This window comes from Vombatus ursinus, unplaced genomic scaffold (assembly GCF_900497805.2).
Source record: "Vombatus ursinus unplaced genomic scaffold, bare-nosed wombat genome assembly UNPS02010788.1, whole genome shotgun sequence".
Taxonomy (NCBI): domain Eukaryota; kingdom Metazoa; phylum Chordata; class Mammalia; order Diprotodontia; family Vombatidae; genus Vombatus; species Vombatus ursinus.
In genome coordinates this window covers 3,182,974-3,210,952 of record NW_020950566.1, presented here as the reverse complement: position 1 = coordinate 3,210,952, position 27,979 = coordinate 3,182,974, and the positions used below count along the sequence as shown (strand labels likewise).

At 36.9% G+C, this 27,979-nt stretch overlaps 1 protein-coding gene across 1 annotated transcript in view; it reads left to right on the top strand.

Annotated features, from left to right (window-relative positions):
- Nucleotides 1-25,706, top strand: part of TSPAN12 (tetraspanin 12) — a 75,339-nt gene extending 49,633 nt beyond the window's left edge. Inside the window, exons 6-8 of the mRNA XM_027855147.1 lie at nt 647-754; nt 3,745-3,888; nt 24,370-25,706. Coding sequence (XP_027710948.1) covers nt 647-754; nt 3,745-3,888; nt 24,370-24,675 — 558 coding nt within the window. The 3' untranslated portion in view covers nt 24,676-25,706. The remainder of the gene's footprint in view (nt 1-646; nt 755-3,744; nt 3,889-24,369) is intronic.
- Nucleotides 25,707-27,979: the final 2,273 nt, after the last annotated feature.

Below are 27,979 nucleotides of genomic sequence, written 5' to 3'. Positions count from 1 at the left end.
GTTTCTCCTCCATGTTTCCTTTCCATCTAGTCCTACCCAACTTCAATCACTTAAAAAACTTCAGTAACCATCTCAAGATTGACTAAAACTCCTGTGTCCTTCTCTGTACACATGCATATAGTTTGTTAACTGAAACCCTACTACTTTTATCCATTATGATTATAGATAGTTATTTCTCCTGTCTTTTCTATTAAAATATAAGCATGGAAGTGGAACTGTTTCTAATGTGTTTTTCATTTCCTTCTGCAGCTAGTGTTCTACACTCAGCGGATGCCCTGTTCAACAGTTGGCTGATAGTATCCAGGGGTGGGGAACTTGCAGCCTTGAGGACACATGTGGCCCTCTAGTCCTCAAATGTGGTCCTTTGACTGAATCCAAACTTCATAGAACAAATCTCCTTAGTAAAAGGATTTGTTCTGTAAAACTTGGACTCAGTCAAAAGGCCACACCCAAGGACCTAGAAGGCCACAGTGGCCTCGAGGCCTCAGTTTCCCCACCCCTGGTAGATAGACACTCAGTGAATCTGTGTATAATTGAGTCAGTAAACAAATGTCAATTGTAGACTTTTTCTAATAAATGCATATTTTGGTTGGAGTGTTTAAAGCAGAATGTAATTTGGTTTTGTTATCTTGCTTTTGGTCTTTAGGTCCCAGTGCAGTGGTCAGATATGGTCACTTTGAAAGCAAGAATGACAAACTATGGCTTACCTAGATACCGGTGGCTGACTCATGCTTGGAACTTCTTTCAGAGAGAGGTAAGAACTCCATTGAAATAAGTGAGTGAGGACTAAGTGGCACATACTTGATCTTCTCTCTCTCTCTCTCTCTCTGTGTGTGTGTGTGTGTGTGTATGTTTAAGGTGGATGAATTTTTTGTTGTATGTCTCTGTGTGGAAAAGTTAAACCTATGGTTCAATTACGGCTGAAGCAGTTGTCAGAGAAGTTTTTATTTCATTGACAAAGACCCCAAATTCCTGAAAATGCTAACTACTTTCCATCCTTCTCATTTCCCCTCTTTGTCTTACATATGATTTATTTTTAGTATTTTCAGAATTTCTCATACCTTTTTTGCTGAACTGCAGCCAGGATTCTTCTCAAGGGTGGGGGCAGAGGGTATTCTTGAAAAACATTCAGGTTCTGTTCACGTAAGTTATTTAAAAATATTTAATGTCATTAGCAATAACAAATTGTTTTAATTTTTCTTTGATAATTAATAATTGACTTTATGTGTTCTTTTAAGAATATTCAAATTACTTTTGACTGACTTAAAGCAAGAACGTAAAGTTCATGCTTTTATTTAATTCTTCTTACCACATTACCTGACTCAATTAGTGATAAAAATAATGTCTACACTAGCTAGATATTTTAACTCTGGGGGTTAGAACTTAAATGTTCAAACCAGCCCCCATGCATTCTCTTTAATGACCAGCATACCGTACTGGAACAAGCTCTGGATTTGGAATCAGAGGACATAAGTTCAAATTCTGGCTTCCTCGTTTGGCTACAAGCTATTTCCTCATCTGTAAAGTGAAGAAATTGGACGAGATGATCTCTAAAATACCTCAAAGTTCTAAATACCACGATCCATTACGTCACTGTGTTTCTCCTAGAGTCATAACTAGCAACTTTGGCATCTGGGACCAATGGCATGGAATATGTCCCCCTTTTTAAAGACAAACTAAGTGGGAGATAAAGGGAACAAGGCAGACTCAGACCAAGGAGGAAAGTGCTAGCTTCCCATTTTAACTAATTATTGCTAAGTGCTAAGTTCAGTTGTTTCTATTTTGCTGAAGGATTGTAAGTGCAGTCAGCATACTCTTAAAATTTAGAGTAAAGCCTCTCCTCCCCCCCGTTGCCCTACTCTAGTTATGACTCTTTTTCTGAATTGCAGAATTTATAATAGACATCAATTTTTTTGTTTGTAATGTAATTCTTTTCTTTATAAAAGAAAAGGTATAGGACAAAATCTGGGAGGTGGTATATAAGATAACTTATATTTATAAAGCACTTAAAGGTTTATGAAGTATGTTTGTTTTAGCAACCCTGTGATGTAGGTAATACAGATATTATCCCATTATAAGTATTGAGAAATTGAGACTCGGAGAGATTAGGTGAGTTTTTTATATTCCCATAGCTAGTGAGTGTTAGAACTGGGGTTCTTACCTGAGTCTTTTGATTCCATGATGGCGATCAAAGGACACCCAGATGCTTCTCCTTTTTTACAAGTAGGCACTCCTTACTCCTAGTTTAGGGCTAAAACTGGCTCATTATGCTAAATTTGTTGAAATACTCAGGCTCACACTAGCACAGATTTCCTGTTTATTTGAAGACTTCCTAATTTTATTTGTTTAGTTTGTGTTTTTACTAAAAAAGAACATAAAGAAAACTAATGAGAACATTGAAGTCTGTGAAGAAAACTGTCTCCTGAAACTGTGGAATTTCACAATACTATGAAATAATAGGTCTCCCCCATAAAGCCAAAAAGAAAAACCCACTTGGACAAAGCAAGGCCCAAAATGAAGCTTTTTTTTTCTGATGATTGAAGATGCAAACTGTTATCCAGTGTTATAAATGGAGTTACTTTTTGGGGGGGGTATTTATTCATTCAAATTGCCAAGGTCCATGATGTTTAAAATGCTAATCCTACTTATACAGACTGGGTCAGTCTTCTGGGCCTGTCATTGTAACCCCCAAACCATCCTATAGAATGCAAGAAAGGGGCAGCTAGGTGGTGCAGTGGATAGAGCACTGGCCCTGGAATCAGGAGGACTTGAGTTCAAATCCAGCCTTAGACTCATAACACTCACTAGCTGTGTGTGTCTGGGTAAGTCACTTAACCCCAATTGCCTCACCAAAAAAGAGAGAGAGAGAGAGAGAGAGAAAGAGAATGCAAGAAAAAAAAAACTTAAAAATATCTTGAAATACTTATCCCAAATTTCCTACACAAAAATCGCAAAGCAGAATCAAAAGGGACTTTAGAGATCATTTTCTCTGACCCCTTCCATTCATTGGAGATTGCAAGTAACTCTCCCTACTTCACATAGCATCTTCTGACAATCCCCTCATTCCGCATGTTCTCTTTGCTCTGTAGGCCTTTACTCAGAGCTGTCTTGATTTTATTTAACATAAGATTCTTTAAAAAAAAAAAACAACCAAAACTTGACTGTCTTTTTCTCTCTAGCACATAGCGTGTTAGTTAGAAGTAGCAAATTCAAAGGGAGGCTCAAGGATATTGTTAAAGATATATCTAGCTGGTAGAAAAGACATCCAAATTTCAAAAGATATGGAAATCTCGGATGTGATTTGGATCTATCCACCAAAATCACAGAATCTGTTAATATAGACATAAGAAACTTTTCACCTTAGCCAGAAGTTAAATTAGTGACTTGGAAGTAAATGTGGTTAGAGATTAAATTACAGTGATCAAATTCCGTCTTGTTTCTGTTAGTTTTGCTAAATTGACATTAAAGGTTTTTGTAAAAAAAGATCTCTCTTAAAGTTCAGGGATTAAAAGGGATAATCTGATTGGCAACTTTTGTATATTATGTAAATTATTTTTTCAGAACTATGCTGGTGTTGTAATTGACCACATTATCATTATTAATACAGAATATATGTCATAAATCATGGATAGCAGAAATAGTTGGCTGTTGATATGGACTTTTAAGAAGTGTGACTGTCTTATCTCCTTTGAGCAAAGAAAATGTTCCTGTATTCCCTGATCCTGGCTGGTCTTCTTTTTGCAGTTTAAGTGCTGTGGAGTGGTGTATTTCACAGATTGGTTAGAAATGACAGAGATGGACTGGCCTCCAGATTCTTGCTGTGTTAAGGAGTTTCCAGGATGTTCAAAGCAGGCAAATCGTGAAGACCTCAGTGACCTTTTTCAAGAGGTAAGGAAAGAAACCATATTTTAAGTGCAAGTATTCTATGATTTTAACTTTTCAGTGATGAAAGTGGTGAAAATCAATACTTAACTGAAGAATGTTTATATAGATATATTTTTACTGACTCTAAAGATACTGCTTTTAAAAAAATCTACCAAGCAACCAAAAATTAAATGAGATAACATTTATTAAAGTGCTTAGCCTAGGGCCTGGAATATGTTGGTGCTGTAAATGTTTTCTACACCTAAACCCCCAAGTTTCTTCTTTGCCAGAGTGGAGGAGAATACCATTCAAGAAAGGATACATATGTCTAAACCTTAAAATGTAAACACATAAACACCTTGTGCTTGGGTCTAAAACATATCAACAAAAAATGTTGATCCTGTCTAGAGGTAAATGTTTTATTAAAATGGATTTCAGATTCTGTCCTCTGGAACTACAGAGTATTTGTGGCATTTTTAAAAGTTTCCTTAAAAACACATACATGATAAATTTGTGTTTGGCCTCTACTAATATTGTATTGGGTTGGGTTATTTGAGAATAGCACAAAGCAAAGGAGTCATACAGAAGCATAAAAAGTTTGGAAACCTCTGATCCTTTAAAAAAATAAAAACAAAAACAAAAACAATGGCTGTCAGATTTGCTCTCCAGTTCCCCCTGCTGGCTAATGATTAAAGATATTAACTTTATGTAGTTATTCATCTAGTTAACAAATCTTTTTTTGGGGGGGGTTGGAGAGTGAGGGGTTGGTAAGTGATCACCATGTTGAAGACACAGTACTAGATGCTTAGTAGTGGGATCCGAGTTGAGCAAGAAGCACCTAGAATCTATTTCTAGGGGAAATAGGGGGAAACCCTCAATAAATGAGAATTATTCAAACTCCAGAAATTGGGGATTTTTTGAAATTATCAGACTGGGAATATGTTGACAGGAAACATTCAACGATAAAGGCTTTCGGTTTCCTCATCCAAATGAAGGGGTTGAACTCGATGCTCTTGATGTTCCCTTTCAGCTCTAAATCCTTGCCCCTATGTTCTAGGATGTCATTTACTAAGATTCCCATAGTCTGTATTATGTGTTTTTCAGATGCAGTGATTCTTAAATTCTTTCAGGTTTTTTATATTAGCAGAAGTGTCCCAACCTTTCATTTAAAATGAAGAACAGTTTTCATGCAAGAATTCATGTAATATGAGATGTGAATATTAAGAAATGTTTTTTTAAAAATACTTGTTAGAACGTAATGCTTCAGAGTAAGTGCTGTTCTTTCAAGTAGCCACATTAGCAGAATATGCATTAGGCCAATAATACTGCCATTACTCATGATGTTTTGGAATTGTCTTCAGAGACAGTTTACCAGACACAGAGGAAATTCCATGTCATTACTATATAGTCATACGACATTTTTTTTTTTTTAACAACAGCTGTATTGCCTGGTTTCATTATTCACCTTATTCAGACTTGGCTTTAAATGATTTTGGGCTGTTTTCAGAAATCAAATCTACCCTCAAAGGACAAAAATTTTCCACCATTGAAAGGAATATGCCACAGACTGTGAAAGCTATACTAAAAAAAAATGCATTCCTAAATATTTTAAGCAATGGTAGAATCACCAGGATAAGTGTATAGCTTCTCAATTTTGCAGGAAACGATGTTCATTTGGATTATAAATTGTTTTATAGTCACCCCTAAATGAGGGACATTACTTTGTAGTTATGTCTATGCATGGTATACTAGAAAATTAATAGTTCTTAGAGCCAGCCGACCTGGCTCTTAGTCTTAGCTCTTCTGCTAACTTCCTGTTTGCTCCTGGGTTGTGTCATTGATCTTCTTTGAGCTTCATTTTCCTCATCTATAAAATGAACTCAACTAGCAGTGTCTGTTTCCTGATTGAACATTCTGTAATTTTTCAGAATTTTATTGAAATATTATTGATTCTTTCTTGTTCTTGATTTTATATTTAGTGGAATTTTTGTCTTCTTATCCTCATTGCCTAGCACAGTTCCTACCTGATCCTTAGTAGGCAATTGATAAATGTTTGTTGAATCGAATAGAAATGAGTGTACTGTGAAGCATTGTTTAGAGGGAAATGCTTTAAAGCTTATTTGTTCTCTATTTTTTTTTCCTGTACTCTGCCCCTTGTTATCTATCATTAAGGCATGTAAAGCTAAAATCTTATCATCTGCAAGTAGTTTTTCCTCAGTTCCCCTTAGTGCTAGGGCCTTCCTTTATAAAATTATCTCCAATTTGTCCTGCATATAGTTTGTTTGTACATAATTGATTACATATTGTCTTCCTTCTCACTCCTCTTAGACTGTAGGCTCTTAGAGGGACTATTATTTGTTGCCTTTTGTGGGTGCTTAATACTGGGCTTGGCATATAGTAACTTCTTAATAAATATTAATTGACTTGATTTACAAAGCGTGGTAGACTAGCAATTAGGTCTTTTTGGTCAGACTTTCTAAGTTTATGACCTTAGTATCTAGGAGGGTAGGGATTTTGCATTCTGTATGAAAGGCTGTTCATTGGCTACTTTCTATAGCAAGGAAGATCATTAGAATATTCAACAGGTGAATCCTTTATATATATGTACATTTTAAATAAGAAAATATTATTTATAGTCTGGGCAGCAATGGATAGAGTGCCAAGAAGATCTAACTTCAAATCTGGGCTCTGATAGTTACAAGCTGTGTGACTCTAAACAAGTCATTTAACCCTGTTTGCCTCAGTTTCTTTATCTGTAAAATGAGCTGGAGAAGAAAATGGCAAACTACTCTAGTATCTTTGCCAAGAAAACCCCAAATGGGGTCGTGAAGAGTTGGTCACAAGTGAAACAACTGAGCAACGATATAGTCCATATATACATATAAAAATATCTAATATCATATTGTTATAACAACATATTATATGTTTTATATATTGAATATATTTTATATCCATATATAATACGAAAAATTGAGTCTTGGCTTCTGCTATGAAAAAGACAAGGCAGGTAAAAGTCAAACAAAACTTGTAGAAATTCAACACTTTGCTATTTATACTGATTAGTTAAGGGAAGCCAAGAGATAGTTGAGGTGGATATTAAAGGCATAACTAGAACCTAGTGAACAGGCTTTTCTTTACTGGGAATTCTTGTAGTATTAGCTCTTAAAATATAGCAGCTCAGTGTGAAAAATGACTGAACAGCTTAGACAACCATTGATTTCTACCATCTTCCAGCATTAGTACAGACTAAGTGCCATTAGTCCTGATCATGAAAATGGCAAAAATTAATAGACTCTTGACATGTGTGGATTTTGGTCAAATATGTCAGCACTTTATTTTTGTTGTTTAGACATTTTTTTTAGTTATGTCTGACTCTTCATGATCCCTTTTGGGGTTTTCTTGACAAAGATACTGGAGTAGTTTGCCATTTCCTGTTGCAGCTCATTTTACAGATAAGGAAACTGAGGCAAATAGAGTTAGATGACTTGTCCCAGTATCAAACAGCTAGTAAATATCTAAGGCCAAATTTGAACTTGGGTATTCCTGGCACTCTATCCACTGCACCACGTTCCTCCCCTATTTTATTTTAAAATAGTTTTAATCAAATTTGCTGTTAAGTTTCATTTCAGAAATCCCATTTTTTGTTTTGAAGACTGTCTCAGGACTTATTTTTTTTCAGTTTATGCTTGCTTGATATCACTGTCATTTGCATTAATTATTATAACTTTAAAAGTATTCATTAAGTGTGGCATACAAGATAAAGACTAGTCTCAGAGTTAGGAGGACATGAGCCCCACTACTCTGCTTCTGACACATTCTGGCTCTTTGACCCTGAGCAAGTGATATTACCTCTCAGTACCTCTCACGGCCGCCTGAAATTGTAAATTGAGGAGCATGTCCCGACGTGCCATATTTTTCCTCTTTGGGAGCTGTCTATAACAATAAAATCACAGGTGTGGTCCATTTTTTAAAGCACTTTTCTGATTACTGTTTACAAGTTAGTGGTATCCATTTATAGCAGATCTGTACAACTTGGCAGTTAGTAGAGGGCAAATTAAAATAGGCTAAACTTCTTCAGGGCACAGATAGGTTTTTAGCCACTCACTTTCCAAGCAAAGGTATAATTAATGATTAAACTTTTTGCAAGTAAACCATGTTTTTAAAAAGGGAAATTTCAATTAATATTAATTGCACTTATTAATATTTTTATTTATCACGAAATCACACTAATGTTAAAAATTACTTTGCTAAGAGGTACAAGTTTTAATACATTTTCAGGTTTTCTTACTGTTTACATTTAGTAACGATCAGTGAAAAGATACAACTTGCTCCTCTTGTACTAGAGACAGACTGATGAGAGTTGGTTGCCGCAGGTCACATGACAAACAGGAGAGAGTGTACAATGGCGCTCACCCATCAGGTTACGTGATGGGCACAGTAGTGCCTAGTGGAAGGTGGGTTAAGTGGAGCATGGACAAAGTACTCATTACATCTTTTCTTTCTTTTACATTCTCTACATTTTTTATGGATTGCCTGAAATCCTTTGGCGGGCTGTAAGTGGCCTGTGAGCAGTATGTCGTGCAGGCCTGATTTATAGTGTCCAGAGTTCTGGCCTTTTCAGTTATAAAAATGGTGAGTTGGGGTGGGGGTGGGGCAAAACGTATAATGTAAACTGCATTAATAAAAAAAATTCCACCACTGCATATTTTCATGTGATACTTCAATTAATCTATATTGTAATCAAATAACATTATATGTTTAAAAAAACTTTAAAAAAAAGAGTTCTGTAAAGTGCTATTATAAAGAGGCAGAACGGTAGAGTACAGTGGTTCTCGAAGTATGATCTGGAGAATTCTAGGGGTCCCTGAGACCCTTTCATGTGGTCCACAAATTGGGGCAGCTAGGTGGCGCAGTGGATAGAGCACCAGCCCTGAATTCAGGAGGACCTGAGTTCAAATTTGGCCTCAGACACATAACACTCACTAGCTGTGTGACCCTGGGCAAGTCACTTAACCCCATTGCCTAGCCAAAAACAAAAACATAGGGTCCACAAATTCAAACTATTTTCCTAATAATGCTCAGATGTTTTGATTTTTCATACTGTAAATATTGATAGATTTAGCCCACATAAATAAAAGTTTTTTGGGGTTCTGCAGTAATTTAGGAGTATAAAGAGGTCCTGAAATCAAAAAAAGTTAAGAACTACTGGTATGTTAGAACAAGGGATAACCTGGATTTGAATCCTGAAGCTTCCGTTTAGTAGGTGAGTGAGCCTCTTCAGGGTAAAACAAAGACTTGGAGTAGGTCTCAGAGGTGCCTTCTCTCTTGAGATCTCTGCTAATGTTGGGCCCTTGTGAGCTCTCTAAATGTCAGTTTCCTCCTCAGTAAATTGGCCTGATACTTACACTCTGTATCTGATTGAGTCATTCAAGTAAATGTTTATTCAGTGCCAACTGTGTTCAAGGCAAGAAGCAGTGTGGCATTGTGGATAGGGGCCAACCTTGGAGTCAGGGAGACCAGAGTTTAAATCTCCTATCTGACATATACTAACTTTGTGAACAGAGGCAGTTTACTTAAACTTTCAGCGTCCCAGTTAATTTTCTAAGCATATAAATTACATACAAGTTGCTGTTTTTCATCAGCAGAGGGAATTTCTAAACTAGGCCCCCCCCCACACTGGTGAAAAATAAGTTCATACGTGATGGACAATACTATCCACATCCAAAGAAAGAATGCAGATCGAGGCATACTATTTGCTGTTTTTTTTTTTCTTCTGTTGTGTTTTGTTTCCTCTTTCTGGTGGTTCCTCCTATTGGTCCTAATTCTTACTTACAACATCACTAATGTGAAAATGTTTAATGGGAATGTATGTGTATAGCCTGTATCAGATTGTGTGCTGCCTTGGGGAGGGAGGGAAAGAAAAATTTAAAACTCAAAAGTTTATGGAAGATATTGTTGATAAATCAAAATAAATTAATAAAGTTAAAAAAAAGAAAAAAAAGAAAAAATTGGTTCATAACCTCTCACACATCTTCCCCCCCCCCAAGTATAAAGCACTATGTGTGCTAGGTGCCAGTGAGACAGAGACAGAGACAGCGACAGCTCTTGCTTTCCAGGGAGTAATTTCATTCTGGGAGTAGTAGCGATGGAAGAACTGCTTTGTAAACCTTAAAGCAGGTGTAGGTGTGTGTGTGTATAGTGTAATGTATGTATATGTATATCTGCGCATATAATGTATTATATGTACATATGCATATGTATTTAATGAGTTTTTATTATGCCATTAGACACTTGACAAAGGTAGACCTTTTTTTATTAGATTAATCAACTTTTTCATTTGCTACATAATAAGTATTTAATATGAATATGTAATTTTGTGTGCAGTTGAGTTACAGATTTTTAAAAATTCAGAGTACAGATTAAATTAATAATTAAAATATAGTAAATAATTCTAATTTAATCCTGGTGAACACATGGTAAGAGTGTTTACCGGACTTGGAGTCAGAAGCCCTGGATTCAAGGCCCTGTTCTGACATTTTGTAGTTATATGACCCATGGCAAGTCATTTCCCTATTTTGAATGTTTGTTTCTTCATATGTAAGATGAGTGTGATAATATGTAGAAATTTGTAAATTATACATTGCTATATAAATGTGAACTACTATTATTTGTTGTCTACATCTCTTCCAAAGGACAGCTAGGGTGACAAGGAGTGTAGAAATCATCTAATATGAGGCCTGGTTAAAGGCTTGGTGTGTTTAACCTATAAATGTGAAGACTAGAGGGAAGAATGAGCTATCTTTAAAAATTTGAAGGAATATCACATTAATGATGGATTAGAACTGTTCTTTTGCCTGTTTTTTACCCCCAAAGATAAAATTAGGAATTGCAGATAGAATTTAGAGTAATTCAGATTTTAAATTTATTATAAAAGAAGGACTTTTAAGGGACTATTAGAATTCTCCAAATAAAGCTTTGTAATTGAACTGGCTTCCTTACTAAGTATTTATCTTTGTAATGAAACATATTCAGGCAGAGGCCAGGTGACCAACTTTCATAGATCTTATAGAAAGGATTCTTGCATCGAGTATGACATTGGACTGGATGGCCTTTAAAGACCCTTCCAGTTGTAAGGTCCTGTCACCTAGCAGTAAAAATTACTTTTTTTTTTCTTTTTGGGTAGGCAGTGGGGTTAAGTGACTTGCCCAGGGTCACACAGCTAGTAAGTGTTATGTGTCTGAGACCAGATTTGAACTTGGGTCCTCCTGAATCCAGGACTGGGGCTCTATCCACTGCGCCACCTAGCGGCCCCTAAAAATTACTTTCTTCCTCCAACAATTCTTCTTCAACCAGAAATTAAAGCAAAAAATAAACTCTTATACCTAATGGTCTTGATCATTGACTCAAACTTAAAAATCCTACATTTACATTTAAAGTGTTAACATTCAATTCTGTCCAATCTGACAGATTTTTATTATATTTTCTGTTAGAAATAGAATGTATTTCTATATATTCTCTTATTGTTTCTATTATAATAATCAGTACTTTGCACATAATTTGCATTCTTTTGACTCTGTCTATGGTAAATGAGGGAAAAAAAAAGATTATCAGTAACTGGTAGGCCAACCTTACCATTAAGTAGCACAAGCAATCACCTCTGTGTTACATTATAAGGAGGCATGAAAAAGGACTTTGACTCAGGTTTCTCTAACAAACGATTGCCACAGGGGCCTAATGTTTCACCATGAGGAATTGATTCCTTTTTATTGATTACAGATTTTTATTTCACATTATTCTTCTTCATACCTGTAAAAGTAATCTGTAGCTAGGATTTGAATGGCTTTAAATGTCAAAGAAATTTGTATTTGATCCTAAAAGTAATAGGGATCTATCAGAGATTATCAAGCAGGAAAATGACATAGTTTGAATCTGTGTTTTAGGAAAAATCATTCTGGCAGCTGAGTGGAGTACGGATTGAAGAAGGGCAGACAGACCAATAAAGGGGAGGCTAGGCCTTATGAGTGAAGAGAAGGGGATGGGTGCTAGAGATGTGGAGATGGGACTGCTAAGGCTTGGCAACTGTCAATGGGGAACCTCTCAAACAGCTGGACTGGTCCTTGGACAGTAGACATCAAGTTCATCCCTAGGTCCATATTCAAAACTTTTCCATCTTAACATGATCTACCAGAGTTTAATATTCTAGTTTCATAGCCTTTGTTCAATCAGATAAATGGGATTATATATATGTAGGACAGTTTGTTGCCAGCCACAGAAGAAAAGCAGGAATTTAGAAGAAAGGATTAAGGTGGAAGATGCCTCCTGATGGTTCCACCCAAGGTTTGGTTTTGTTTTGTTTTTCTTTATCAAACCTGGAGAAGGAGGAATATGAATTAGAAGTGCTCAAGACCAGACCTCCCTGAGTAGGTGGTTGATTTAGAGTTGGCAGGACTTGAGAGGTCATCTGGTTTAACTTTTTCATTTTATAGATGAGGAAACTGAGACCTGATGAGATTACATGATATTGGGTTCAATTTTAGACATGTTGGATTTGAGATGCTAATGAGGATCAAGTGTTCTTTAGGTGGCTAGAGACGAACCTCGAGAGCTCAGAAGGGGAGAGGTCAGGACTCGAGCTATAGATTTTGAAACTTTCTACATAGAGTTGGTAGGAGAGGACACTGTTGAATATCCTAGGAAGGAAGTTGGGGAGGGGATAAGAAGTCAGCAAAAGAGACAGAGAAGGAACTGTTAGAGAAGTAGGAGGGTAATCAGAAAAAAAAAATACTTTCTCTGAAGCCAGGGGAGGAAAGAGTATCCCATAAGAAGGGAGTATCAAATTTTGAAGACTGGAAAAAAATGGCATTGCATTTGATGATTAGAAGATCCTTGGTGACCTTACAGCAGTTTCAATAAAGGGGTGGTATCCTGATTAGGAGTTGAAGAAAGAGTGTTGAAATAGTTGTGTCAGGAGTTGGCAACTTTTTCAAGAAGTTCAGCAGTGGAGAAGAGGGAGACTGGATAAGTAGATGGTTGGTAGCAAAATGAAGGAAATTTTTTAGGATTGTAGAGAATTTGAGCTTGTAGAGAGATAGGAAGGAACAGGGAAGTGGGAGATACTGAAAATACAGCAAACTTTGTTAAAAAGTTTGTTTGATGTTTGTTAAATTCACAACAGAAAAGAAAATTTTTAAAAAGAAAATGCACTCAAAATTGCTGGAGCAAGATCTAAGAGGAAGTGGAACTGAATCAAGGATATAAGCAGAGAAAGATTAAGGTCCAGGAAGAATAAGGTTTTCTTCTTTTCTGTTAGCAGAGGAAAGGAAGACAGAGTAGGCAGTAAGGCTGAAAACTCTGAGGTATTGTGGAGGATAGTAATGTAGTAGTCATAGTGCATGACCTGTGAGTCACTTATGGCCCAAGGGCATGCCAAAGGATTTTGGGAGGCCTGTGAAAAATCTAAAGGATGTTTTCCTCTAGCTTGTTCATGGGCCTCCCAAAATCCTTTGGCAAACTGCAATCAGCCCTACCGGCCTCAGGTGTCAGGCCTGAGATAGGGGGTCCTTAAGAGTTGTTCAGTCATTTTCAGTAGTGTCTGACTCTTTAAATGATTCCAGTTGGGGTTTTCTTGGTAAGAATAGTGGAGTGGTTTACCATTTCTTTCTCCAGCTCATTTTACAGATGAGGAAACTGAGACAAACCAGGTTAAGTGACTTGTCCAGTGTCACATAGCCCTTAGGACTCTGAGGCTAGATTTGAACTTATGAAGATGAGAATTCCCAGGCCCAGCCTGGATACACTGTGTCACCTAGCTGCCAAGTGATAGAGCCCAGTTGAGTTTATATTGCTTTTGGGTGAATTTAGAAGAGTTCAACAACTTCCCCAGTGATATTTAACAGACTAGGAAGAGAAGAGAAATTGGATCTTTCCTAAGAATGGGAGTTAGCAATGTAGGAATAGCAGAAGGTCAGAGTGACAAGTAATTGTAGGCAATGCTCAGTCTAATCTAGGTTAAGTAGATCAAGGTCAGGCTGGGTAGGGGAGATAGACTGGTAGAATTGTCACTGGCCAAGGTACTAGATTACTAATCAATCAAAAAGCATTTATTAAGTGTTTATTATGTGCCAGGCATTGTGTTCAACATAGGGGATGCAAAGACAAAAATGAAACCATCCCTTCTCTCATGGAATTTACTTTCTATTGGGGGAGACAGCACATACATAATAGAAGATACAGAATAAGTACAAAATAAATACAAGACTTTATGGAGGATGGGTACTAGCCATTGGGATCAGGGGTCAGGACAAGGTTTCATATAGATGGTGGCACTTCAGCTGAGTCTTGAAGGAACAAAAGAAAGCTGTGAGTTGGGGGTGAGAAGGAATCGTTCCAGGCATAGCAGATGGCTTGTACAAAGGCATGGACATAGGAAATGGAGTGCCATGTATGAGGAACAGCAAAATAGCCATTTGCATTAGAATGTGGAGGAAGTGAAAGGGAGTGATTTAAAATAGAGTCATGATAAGGACAGTAAGGGCAAAGACTAGATTTGGTGAGTGATTTAACAGGAAATGTGAACGGATTGGCAGTTGTCATTGGAGAGAAGAATTTAAAAGTTCCAGATCTTTGAGGTGGAACGATTGTAAGAGATTGGGAAGATAACATCTAAATCATAACCATGAACATGAGTGGCGAAAGTAGAATTGAAAGGGTCTTTGGAGTTGAAGGAGTCAAGGAATTTGTGGTCATATTGTTGAGAGGTCATGAACGTAAATATTGACTTTCTTAAGGATAATGGCAGGGTGTAAGACAGAGAAGAAGATCACGAGTCAAGTGCTAAAATAATTGAGAAAATTATGAAAGATCTGAATGGTTGGTAGGTGAATGGTTGCAGCAACAAGGATGGGTGAGTAGAACTACAGAGTGATAGGAATGTTATTTGAAATTTTTGACAATGTCACCAAATTTGTCAAGCATAGAGTTGGGGCTCCAAAGGGCACAATGGGACCATGACTTGTAACAGCATTGGTTCTCTTTTTCTTCTTCCTTGGATATAGTGATTGTGTTCATATAGTAAAAATAACAAATTTATGTATACACATATGTGTATGTATGCACATATATGTTTATGTATATGTATAGAGGGAATGAGCGAATCTTATTCTCATAGGATTTGACTTAAGGAGGGAATAATATACACAATGGGGTATGGAAATCTATCTTACTCTACAGGAAAATAAGGGGGGAAGGGGACAAGAGAGCAGGGGGTTGATAGAGGGAAGGGCAGATTGAGGGAGGGGATAATCAAAAGCAAACACTTCTGAGGAGGGACAGGGTCAAAAGAGAGAATAGAATAAGTGGGGGGTAGGATAGGATGAAGGGAAATATACTTAGTTTTTCACAACAGGACTACTATGGAAGTGTTTTGCATGACTGCACATCTATAACCTGTATCGAGACGCTTGCCTTTTCAATGAGGGTGGGTGGGGAGGGAGGAAGGGAGAAAATTTGTAATCCAAAATTTTAAAAACACATGTTAAAAATAAAAAAATAAAATTAAAAAAAAAAGGATTTGGCAAGTGATTGGATATGGAGGGTGAGAGACAGTGAGGAGTCAAAGAAAACAGCTAGGTCGTGGGCCTAGGTCACAGAGGGTGATGGTGCCCGAAGCTACAAAGTCTTATCAATTCTACCTCCATCTTGTATCTCACATTTGCTTCCCTCTCTCTGTTCACACCGTCATCATCTTAGCTCAGACCCCCAGCACTTTTCTCCTGGACAATGTAAGTATTCTCCTAATTAAGCTTTTTGCTTCTAGTCCCTCCCCTCTCCAATTGGCGCTCCACACTAAAGCCTAAACAATCTTCCTTAAGTACACCTTTGACCATATCACTGCAAAGCTTAAGGACCTTAAGTGGCTCTTGGATACCTTTAAGATAAAATACTCTCTCCTCAGTTTGCCATTTAAAGCTTTACAGTCTAGATACAACCTCCCTTTTAGGACTTGCTTTAACATTACTCCCATAAATTTATTTTCTGCTCCAACCAAACTGGACCTTTGTTGTTCCCTGAACTTACTTATTGGACGTTTCAAACTAGATGTCCCAGAAATAGCTTAAAATCAAAATGTCCAAAACTGAACTCATATTTTCCCTTAAATACTTCCAAACTTCCCGATTTCTATTGAAGGCAGTATAATCCTTCCATTCTCCCTGGTTCATTACCTCACCTTAGTCTGCCTCCCCTTTATATTCATTCAATTGCCAGATCTGGCAGGTTCTTTGTTCACATTTCTGCACCTGACCCATTCTCTTCACCGTTACCACTTCTATTCAGGTTCTCATACCTCAGCCTCCTAATTGGTCATCGTCTCAACACTCTAATCTGTCCTACCTATTACTGCAAACGTGTATAGAGCTAGATGTGATCCCTCAATCCAGTCAACTCCAGTGTCTTCTTGGTGTCTTGAGGATGTAAAATATAAGCTCCTGTTGCTTAGCTTTTAAAACTCTACACCCTGACCCCAAACTATCTTTCCAGCATCAGACATGACACTTCCTCCTGTTTGTCATCCAGCCAAACTGGCTTTTTCTCTGTTTCTTACACATTACAACTCATTGCCAGTTTTTTTTGCCTTTGGATTGGCTGTGCTTCATCCCTGGAATTTCTTTCCTCCTTACCTCAGTCTCATTTGTGTGTGTGTGTGTCTCCCCCATTAGAATGTCAGCTCTTGGCAAAAATGAATTGTTTCCTTCTATTTGTGTCCTCAGTATCTAGCATATAGTCGGGGTTTAATAAATGCTTGTTGATTGACATTTCATTTGCCTTTGTGCTTTTGTACTAGGTGTTTTCCCCCATACTTGGAATGTGTTCCATCCTCACCCCTCTAACTCTTAGAATCTTTGCTTTCCTTCCAGGCTCAGCTCAGGTACAATACCTATGAGAAGCTTTTCCTAATCCCCTTGTTGTTAATATTCTGCTCTTCCTCTTCACAGTATCATGGACACAGACATTTATTACGTGTAATAAATGAGCCTCCTCTGCCCCACCTTCCCCCAATAGAATGTAAGGTCTTTTGAGTACAGAGGCTGGTCTTCGCTTGGCTTTCTATCCCCCAGCAATTTACACAGGGTAGATACTCAAAAGCTGTTTGCTAAAGTGGATTGAATTGGTATTCCAGATTTCTTAGCAATGCTTTCCTAGTAGTTTACATTTTTGTGTGGTACGTGGGCCATTGTGTTTGCTTCTGAGTCTTTCTTATCTATCCTGTTCTACTGATCTTGGGATTTTTTCCATTACTAAATAGTGTTGATGACTACTTTTTATGATATAGTTTGATATGACTTAGTTATAGAATACTATAGATTAAAATTCTGGCTTTATTTTTTCAATATTTTATTTGAATTTTTTGATCTTTTTGTTCTTCCAAATAAATTGTTTTGATTTTGTCTAGTTCTACAAAGTATTCTCCACAGCAACTGTATTTTAAATTATTTTTACTAAAATCATTCATTCTAGAAATTTCTACTATAACTTGAGAAGAATAATTTAGCACCACCCTAGAAGAAAGCATTCTAATTTAAGGACAGATGAAATTGTTGTGTATAACTTCCCCCTCAAGGACTGAATTACACTGTTGCAGTAGCAAGGCAGCTGTGGCATAGGTGGAGGGCATGTCAGCCAATTGCCAGTGGCATGGTAATATTCTTCCTCTTTTCCATCTACCTTTCTTTGTCTTTTCCTTTCTTGTACTACCTTATTTTCTCGTCCAGAATCAATTGTAGGCGTTGAAGCATAGAATTTTGGAAGGGATCATTTAAATTATCAAAATTAATCTTCTCATTTTACCAATGAAGACATTGAAACCCTGGAATTTGAAGTAACTTTTTCAAGATCTCACAGTACATTTTTAAAAAAAAATTGTATTTTATTTTTTTCAGTCAGCAAACATCTACTCTCCCTCCCACCCCACTTGCAATTGAGAACAAAAGAAAAGCAAGACCCCTGTTACAAACATGTAGAGTTAAGCAAAACAAACTTCTGTACTAACCATGTGCCAAAAACCATGTCTCATTTTGTATTTTGGGTCCTTTCTCTCTCAGGAGGTAGGTAGCGTGTTTCTTCCTTAATCCTGTAGAAGTATCATAGGTCATTACACTAATCAGAGTTCCTAATTCCTTCACAGTTGTATTTGTCTTTACCATATTGTCATTGTAAATTCTTCTCCTGATTTCTGTGGCCTCTGCATTAGTTCATATAAGTCTTGCCAGATTTCTCAAAAAACCATCTCCTTCATCCATTTCTTACAGCACAATAGTATTCCATCACAATTATATGCCATATGGGGCAGCTAGGTGGCGCAGTGGATAGAACTCATGCCTTGGACTCAGGAGTACCCGAGTTTAAATGCGGCCTCAGACACTTGACACTTACTAGCTGTGTGACCCTGGACAAGTCACTTAACCCTGATTGCCTCACCAAAAAAAAAAAAAAAATTATGTGCCATAACTTGTTCAACTATTCCTCAGTTTATGGGCACCACTCCCTTAGATTCTCATTATTTTCCATTCAACAAGAGCTCTATACTGTATGTCCTTAGAGTTTGTTTTGCTTAGGACTGCTTCCTCTCTTAATCTCTTCAATTCCTCCTTTTTGCCTTTCTCTATTTTTTTTTTGAGCGAAATGTATTTCTCTAGCTAACTCTATGTTCTTTCTTCTTTTGATCAGCTGAAAATGAAGTTCATTTTAGCTGTTATTCCCCATTGTCCTCCTTGTATATTGCTCTCCCCCTTTCTTTTCTCTTCAGATCATTGATAGCAGAACCACTCTCAGCCCTTCTCTAATTAGACTCCCTCTATGACTCCCGATGACTATGGGGTTCAGAGGGGACACATCATCTCTAATCAAAAGCAGCTCATCCTTGTTTTATCTCTTATGATTATTTGTGCTTACTATGTTTCTTTTAACTCCTGTATTTAAAATTCAGTTTTCTGAAGCTCAGTTCTTTCTTTTCATCAGGAATACTTAGAAGCCTTCTATTGCATTAAAGATCTATTTCCCCTGCCCACTCACCCCCCTCATGCCCCCCCCACTGTAAAGTTATCAGTTTTTCTTGGCTATAAGTAACTATCCTTTACCTTCTGAAATATCAGATTCCAAATTCCTCTACTACTTTATGGCAATAGCTGCTGAATTGTGTGCAATTCTGTGACTCCTCAGTATTTGAATTCTTTCTTTCTGCTTTCAGTAGTTTTTCTTTGACCTGAAAACTCTGGATTTTGGCTATAATGTTTCTGGAAGTTTTTGTTTGTGGTTTCTTTTAGGAGGTAAGGGGTGGATTTCCGTTTTGCCTTCTGGTTCTAAAAGAGCTAGGCAGTCTTGAAATTTCTTGAGATATTCTCTCTCTCTCCCCACCATAGCATTCAGGTAGTCCAATAACCTCATTCCCATTTTCCATATACGAACATGGGCTGGAAAAAATGACTCACTTTGACTTTTTCTTGGGTTTCCTCATCAGGATTCAGTCTGGTACATTTTCTAGGTCTGTATGAAGGAGTGGGGACTGGGGGGCGGGGAGATGGGAAACTTGCTATACTTCCTGTTGCTCTGCCTTCACATAATGAATTAATGACAAAACTAAGACTCTTGATCTAGGTCTTTTGACTCCCAGTACTTTGTTCTTTCCCTTACACCACACACCTTATGATTACACAGTCCAGTGAATTAATCTCCCACCCTCCTATGCCCCCAAGGCTATCTTGAAGATTCTGCTTCCCTGGAGGAATTAGCTGAAGATAAACTATTATCTTGAATAAAAGAGGCATTTAGTACCTAAAGAAAGGAGAATCATAGCCTTGACTTTTTACTGTTTGCTAAGGGGTATTGTGAGCTTAGGCTCTTTTCTCCCACTATGGATCATAGGTTGAGAGATTGAAAGGACCTTAGAGATCATGTAGGCCAACCACCTTCCCCACTGTGCCCTCCCCCCCCCCCAGTTTTTCATATGACAGGACTGAGGAGACTCAGAGGTTATGTAACTTGCCTAGCATCATTAAGTAAGGTACAAAGTCACAATTCACACCCAGGTCCTCTGAATCCAAATTCAGAGGTCTTTTTGCTACTACATCCTATGCCCTACCTCTTCAACCCACAAACACACACATAGCTTTAATATTTTTAAAGTAGGTTTTTATTGATCTTTGTTTTTTATATCATCATAGTTTTTCCTAGTATCCCTTCTTCTACCCCTGCCAGAGATCCATCCCATACAACAAATAGTATTTTTTAAAGACAAAAGAGGAAAAAATCAGCACAACTGATACATTTAAAAAGTCCAAAAACATAAAACAGCTGTGGACTTGACATCTTTATCAAAGGTGTATTCTCTCCTCTCTTCTTTTGAGTTATGCTTGGTCTTTATACATTGGATTTTTTTTTTATGTGGATGTGCTTTCCATTTACATCATTTTAGTTATTTTGTATTTCAATTTCTTGGTTTTGCTTCAATTCATGTAGATCATTCAGTACACTCATATTCCACTAAAATAATGTACCATGCTATTTTCGGTCATTCTCCAATCAATGGGCATCTAGTTTGTTTCCAATTATTTGCTGTTACCAAAAGTACTGCTAGAAATATTTTGGGGTCCATAGGGACTTTCATATCAGTGATTTCCTTAGGATATAAACCTAGCAAATAGAATCTGTGAGTCACAGGGAATCGAAATTTGTTAATTTATTTGCGTAATTCCAAATTGCTTGTACCAATTCTCAGTTCCACCAACAATATGCTAGCTATCCTGTCCTCTGCCAACATTACATATTGCCATTTTTTGTTACCTTTGTTTATACTTCTATTATTAGAAATGTGAAGCATCCTTTCATATGGTTGTGAATACTTGGCAATTTTCTCTTTTGAAAACTGTTCATATCCTTTGATCAACTATTATGGGATGGTTAATAGTCTCAAATATGGTAGGGTACTTTCTCAATTTTTGAGAATAATTTCCATGATATAGGTATTAATTACTTTTAGAAGTCTGATAAAATCCTCTTATAAGTCAGTTTGCTTTGACTCACTCATTATTCAGAGTTTCATTGTTAAGTCTCCATTTGTGTTTGTCTCTTTTGTGGTCCCCAAATAACTGTCTTGTTGTTTTTGGCTTTTGTTTTATGGTCTATAAAGGATTATTTACTATGTCTGCCTTTTAATACTTAGTGGAATAACATAAAATGATCAGTTTTTCTAACGGTTCCAGGTGGTGCTAAGAAATACATACATCTTTGATAGTCCCTCTTCGAAGACATACACAAGTTTTTTAGCTCTAGTTTAACAGCAGTTTGTTCAGTTCTTCTTTTCCCTATCTTCTTGTTAGTCAAATCGCAAACCGAGAGAGGGACATTGAAATTTCCTGTCACTACTGGGTTACTGTTTGTCTTCTTGTAGCTCTGTTAGTTTCCTTGTTTATTGCTATTTTTAAAAAATATTTTACTTTGTCAAATAGCAGGATTGTGACATGAACTTAATATTTAAGTCATACCATAAAAATATGAGTACAGAAGCATATCATGAGCTATAGGTAGGACATGTAGTCTTAACCCAACAAGAATAAGAGGCACTTATAAAAGGTAAAATAGGTAACTTTGGTTTTATCAAACTTAAAGGCTTATGCACAGATAAAATTAATTAATGCACATATGATAGAAAGGGAATCAGTTGAATTGGAAAAAAATCTTTCATTACACAAATCTCTGGGTAGGATTTAGTATCCAAGATATAAAAACAATTCATCAACATATTTGAGACTACTTGGTCAAAGAATATGAACAGTCTTCAAAAGAAGAATTGCTCAGTCTTCACAGCCATGTGTATGGCTATTCCAAATCACTAATAATGAAAGAAATCAAAACATCACTGATGTTTCACCCCACTCCTTGCAAATTAGGGGGAGGTAGGGAATAGCAATTTTTATTGTTCTAACCCTACAAAGTATAGGCATAGAGACATCTTTTTTAATATCCTGGAAAAAAAAGCATCTATTAAAGCCAAAAGCAAGGATGCCCATTATCCCCACTATAATTTGATTGCTGTTGTTCAGTCACGTCCAACCCTTCATGACCCGATCTGGGGTTTTCTTGGCAAAGGTACCAGAGTGGTTTGCCATTTCCTTTTCCAGATCATTTTACAGATGAGGAAATTGAGGCAAACAGAATTAAGTCATTTGCCCAGGGTCAACGTAACCAGTAAGTTTCTTGAAATAAAGTCTTCCTGACTCCAGGCCCAGTGCTCTATCCACTGCACCACCTACCTGGCAGCTGTAACTTGATATAATTCTGTAAATGCTACCAAAAAGTAATTATGCAAGAGAAAGAAATTCGGCACACTAATACGTTGTTGGTGGAATTGTAAATTGATACTACCACTTTTGAACAATTTGAACAATTCCAAATTTGGAATTAATTCAAGCAAAGTGACTAAAATTCAAAAGACTTGAATAGATTCCATTACATATTCTTGACTGAGAGTCTCCAATGAAGCCCTTGATAAAAATATTTATAGAAGAAATTTTGTGACATTGCTTCCAGTTGGTTAATGTCAATACCCAATGATTGAGAAACGGCTCAATACCTCATAGCGTAATGAACGTAATGGAATTTTACTGCACTATAAGGGATGATGAACACAGAGGAGCATGGAAAGATCAACATAAGCTGACGTAGATTGAAATAACTGTAGTCAAGAAAACAACACACACACACACAAATTTGAAATAAATGTAACAAAATTGTAAAGATCAAGCATAATTTGAATGAAGTAATATGAGAGGATACCTCCAACCCTTCCCTTTCTGTGTGTATTGCACATTGCACGTTTTCAAACTTTTTCAATGTATTCAGTTGGTGTTCATTTTTCCCACTTTTCTTTTTTGTCTTTAAAAAATGTTTGTTGTATGCTATTGCAGAGGTGGGGAGAGAGATACTGGAGAAAACTATGACGATATTAAAAAAGAAAAGACACCAATGCAAACTTATTTTTTTTGTACTGCAAATTGTACTTCAACTGTTCTGATTGCCCTTTTTTAAATGGTCTAAACTTGTAACTCTGACAAGGTATTTAGGGCCAAAATGTGTGCTGACCCTTGTTTTGGAGAAATAGGTAGATGATCTTGAATCCTTACCTTCTATATTTTCAAGCGGGTTGCTACAACGTCTAGGGCTGTCAGGATCCCCTTCAGGCAGTAGAGAACAATTAATGAAGGCCTGTCCTCCTCACAGCCCTCTATCTCTAACGCTTTGGAGAAATGAAAATTAGTTCCTTGATACAGAAAGATAGGAACCTAAAGTCTTAGTGTATGGACAGATAAATAGACTTTCAGCAAACACCTGTTAAATAGGTTATCAATTAGTAGATTATCCACAGTGAGTTAAGTCTTCTCCCTCCCAATGCAGGTGGTTGTTGGGCTAGGCTCCTGATAAGAGTGAATATGACCGGAGGTTAGGCTTAGTACAAAAGAAGTCATTGGGTGTGTACCTGGGCAGATACCACTGACTGTAAGCTAAAGTCATATTAATGATTTTTGTATGATCTATTGCTTAATATATTTTATGCTTCTCTCCCTGACTTGTGCTTATTTAAGAGTTTCTCCAGTAACCTGTAAACAAAGGTTATTGTAAAAGTTAGTGTGTGGAATGACCTATGAGGACACAGGTAATTCTGCCTGTGTATATTGATTTAAAAAAAAAAGCATATTTCAGTGCATTGGTTGACATTTTGAGACTAAAAAGGATTCTACCCTTGGATTCGATGAAGTGCATGGTATAGCAGCAGCTCTTGATCAGGTTTGCATAGACACTAAGGAGTAGAATTGTCCCATTCCTCTGTTCTTAGTTGTCCGCACTGCTGAAAGCAGTAGCTGATGGTCAGTATGGTTCCTTTCCCCAAGATCCCTTAGTCTCTCCTCCTATGGACATGGCCTCATTGCAAGAGCCCAGATTTGATCTCTGTGCATTTGTAGCCACTTAAGTAGTAGGTTAGGAAAAGCTGTGCTGATTATTGAGAATAGTGGCAAAAGAGTATTTACCATACTAAGTAGCTGCATCATAAATGCTTATTCCATTTCATACCATCAGTACAAGTGAAAAGGCTGATTTTTCATGTGAAAAAATGTAGGACAAAATGGATTTATAAATTTTGTATATGCTTATTTATGTACATGTTGTCAATATAAATGTGTGCTCTTTGAAGCCCGTTTTATTTTTTTATTGAATCATTATTGCCTAGCAGATTGACTGGTATATCTACTTAATAAATAACTTGTTGATTGATTGCTGGTTGGCTAGAATGGTTATCTCATACACCATCATGCAAAGTAAATGAATTTCTTAAGAGATATAGATGTGCAAACATCACTTGGTATTGTTAATTAAGGCAGAGTTCATATTGTTTTTAATAAGAGTTAGAAGAGACAGATCTCAAATGATACTGACCACATCTATTTGTTTTTACAGGGTTGTGGGAAAAAAATGTACACCTTCCTGAGAGGAACCAAACAATTACAAGTTCTAAGATTCTTGGGTATCTCTATCGGAGTTACCCAAATTCTGGCAATGATTCTCACTATTACCCTGCTGTGGGCTTTGTATTATGACAGAAGAGATCCTGGGACAGATCAAATGATGTCCTTGAAGAATGACACCTCACAGCACCTGTCATGTCATTCAGTAGAGCTGCTGAAACCAAGTCTGTCAAGGATCTTTGAACACTCAACCATGGCAAACAGCTTTAATACACACTTTGAAATGGAGGAGCTGTAGATAATGCAAGAGGATGAGGCCACAAAAGTTTTCGATTGGACTTGTGTTTTGTTTTGTTTAGTTTTTTGAGCGTACAATCCTTTGTCCATCTGTTTATGAAATATCTCCATAAAAAAATACTCAGAGACTTGATTTTCTGCTTCCTAAACCAAGGAGAAAAGGATTTCATATCATACTAGAAGTATCAACTGCCTGTGCAGTTAAAAAAAAAAAAACCACACCTCTTTTATAGTGTTGGGGGGCAGAACTAACATTGACCTTTTAGACCGTGTCATGTAAGATTTATATTGTTTGTAGATGTAGTTATGTTTGGGAATTAACTATGGTGAAATTTGACTTACATCCACAGGCTATTTAGTTTAAAAAGCACTGATTAATTACTAATATAGGAAGGTAGACAGTACTAATGATCCATATTCTTTGATGGTGAATTATTTTGAAGGTGTTGAAAAGATTTTACAGAAAAAAATTGTGTTGGTTACCAATTAAATGTGACTTTCTTTAAACTTTCTAAAATGATTTTACCACTTAAAAAAAAAAACTAATCCAATGTCTTAAAGCTGATCAGGGATATTTGTGTAAATGATTGTTTTTGTGTGTTAAGTCTGTATATTTTAGTAGATTTCAGTCTAGTAAATGTTAAAAACAATTGTGAAAAGGACAACTTTGCCTTTGCACAGCACCTTTATTTTTAGCCTTTCCTGTAAGATGATTTTAAAAATTCTGCCCTATATTTTATAACTATTAAATATCACTAGGTTTGGAAAGTCACCAGTGTGATAAATAGGCATCATTATTTTTCAGACTATGGTCCTGTCGCTAGAAAATTTTTAACAGGGCAGTTTCCACTTAACTGAGTTTATACCATATGACTTGAGAGCTGTACCTTTCCAAACTGTGGCTCTATATGAAACTAGCACATTTTCAGACACTTATTTCTGTCTTCAAACAGTCTGTAGAATATACTGTTCTTATTATCCAGTGACATGCCTGGGGTATAATTTCAATAAATTAAATATTATTTGATTAGAGATTTTTTTTTTGCTATATTACTTCAATTAAGACACTGGGGTTACACAAATTATGAAATTTCTACAAAAGTTAGAATATATTTATTTGAAATGGGAAAAGTGCATTTTACTGTATTTTGTGTACTATGTTTAATAGAATATTTGAAAGAAAATTAAACAAGTTTCAATAAACCTTTTGTAAAGAGTGGTAATTTCCATATCCCTGTTCTTACACGTTAGCATCATTCTTACCATTTTGTTGGAATAAATCCTGGGGAAAATATACAACAATAGGGAGAAAAATGATAGTTTTTCCAAGGCCTGAGAGCACCTTTTAAGAGTGTGTACCTTTATTCAAAAAACAATTCAAAAGGAACTTAAAGATGTCTACTTTCAAGCATAACGTTCATTAATCTTGTATTTAAAAAAAAGACACACAACTCAAGAAAAACTAAATTGACCTTACCTTTGAAATTTTAGCTTCTCATGCTTTTCATATTCCAGTTAATTTTTCAGATTTCTGTTTTTCTTCTTCAAAATTCCAAAGGAAATCACCAAGATTTCTTCAAAATGAGTATGTACTCCATAGATGCAAATTATAACCCCTCCATGAGCTTTCGGAGGAGCCAAGTGCACACTGAGGGTAGGAAGAGGAATGCAGTCTCAACAGTTTCCTAGACATGCTGAAAGAACTGTCCAGAGGAAAAGTAGGAGAGCCAAGAACAGCACCAGCCTGGAGTCTGGAAGACCTGAGTTCAGATCTGGCCTCAGACACTTACTGGTTGTGTTACCCTGTGCAAGTCCCTTAACCCTGTTTGCCTCAGTTTCCTTATCTGTAAAGTGAGCTGAAGGAAATGGCAAATCACTCTAATATCTTTGCCAAGAAAAAGCGAGAAGGGATCACAAAGAGTCAGGAGTGAAAGGACTGAACAACAACAATAACATTTTTCAAAAAGGGAGATAATAGGTAGCATTTATATAGTTATATAGTTAAGGTTTGCAAAGTGCTTTACATATGTTAATTTATTTTACTCTCACAACTATCCTGTAAGGTAAGGGGCTGTTACCTCCATTTTACAGATGAGGAAAGGAAGACATATCAGTTAAGTAACTTGCCCAGACTCACACAGGTAGTGAATATCTGAGGCAGAATTTGAACTCAAGTATTCCTGACCTCATCATCACCTAGCTTTCTAAGAAGTTGGGGCATAGGAGCTCAGACATGAAGAAAACAAGCCATAGGGGAACCCAGATATGGAGTTAATGGGTGGAGATTGCATGTTTTCTACCTTATGACCAGCCAGCATGCCTTAGTTATGTGCAGACCAGCCCCAAACTTCTGTTAATCCTTTGCAGCTGTGCCAAGCCAAGGCCAAGACAACAATGTCTGTGATGTTTTAAATTCAGTTAGATAAGCATTTAAGCACCTATTATTTACTAAACATTATACTAGATGTGACTGCAAAGACAAGATATCAGTCCCAGCCCTCAAAGAATTTGTGTATTATTGAGGTGATGGGGAAACATGGAATACTGAAAGTAGTTCCCAAGAGCAGAACACAGGTCTAAAACAAAGGGAAATTTGTTAATAGAATAGAGGTTCCAGAGATCACAATGGAAAAAGGTAAGGAAGAGTAGGATAGGGACACCAGGGAGGGATGAAACTGATACAGGTGAGTATGAGGGAGCAGAAAAGGGTGGTCAATGAAGAGAACTTTGGTCTCAGAAGCCCACAACTAAAAATCACAGGGATTCTGTATAGACCCATGGTGTTGTCATTCCATTCACAGTAGCAAATCAACACTGATTTGATGATCAGTCTCTGAAAGAGGCAGAAAATATGCTATTGATGGAGGAGGAGTAGTGTTGTTACATGTGTGGCTGCAGAGTTGATGACTTTGCCTGTTGGTCAAGGTAAGAAAGGATTTGGAGAGTCCTGGACCTAGGCTGGTAAAGACAAAGCTATAGTAAACATTTTAAATTAGTTATAATTTATAGATTTCTTGAAATATCTTCTGATTCACGAGGCCCATGCACATTCTGCTTAGTAGCTTAGAATCATGGGCAGCTAGGTGGAGCAGTGGTTAGAATGCCAGGTCTGGAGTTGGGAAGACTCATCTTCCTGAGTTCAAATCTGTTCTCATACACTTACTAACTGTGTGACCCTGGGCAAGTCACTTAACCCTGTTTGCCTCAGTTTCCTCATCCAAAAAATGAGCTGGAGAAGGAAATGGCAAGCTACTCCAGTATCTGTCAAGAAAACCCCCAATGGGTTCTTGAAGAGTTGGATACTA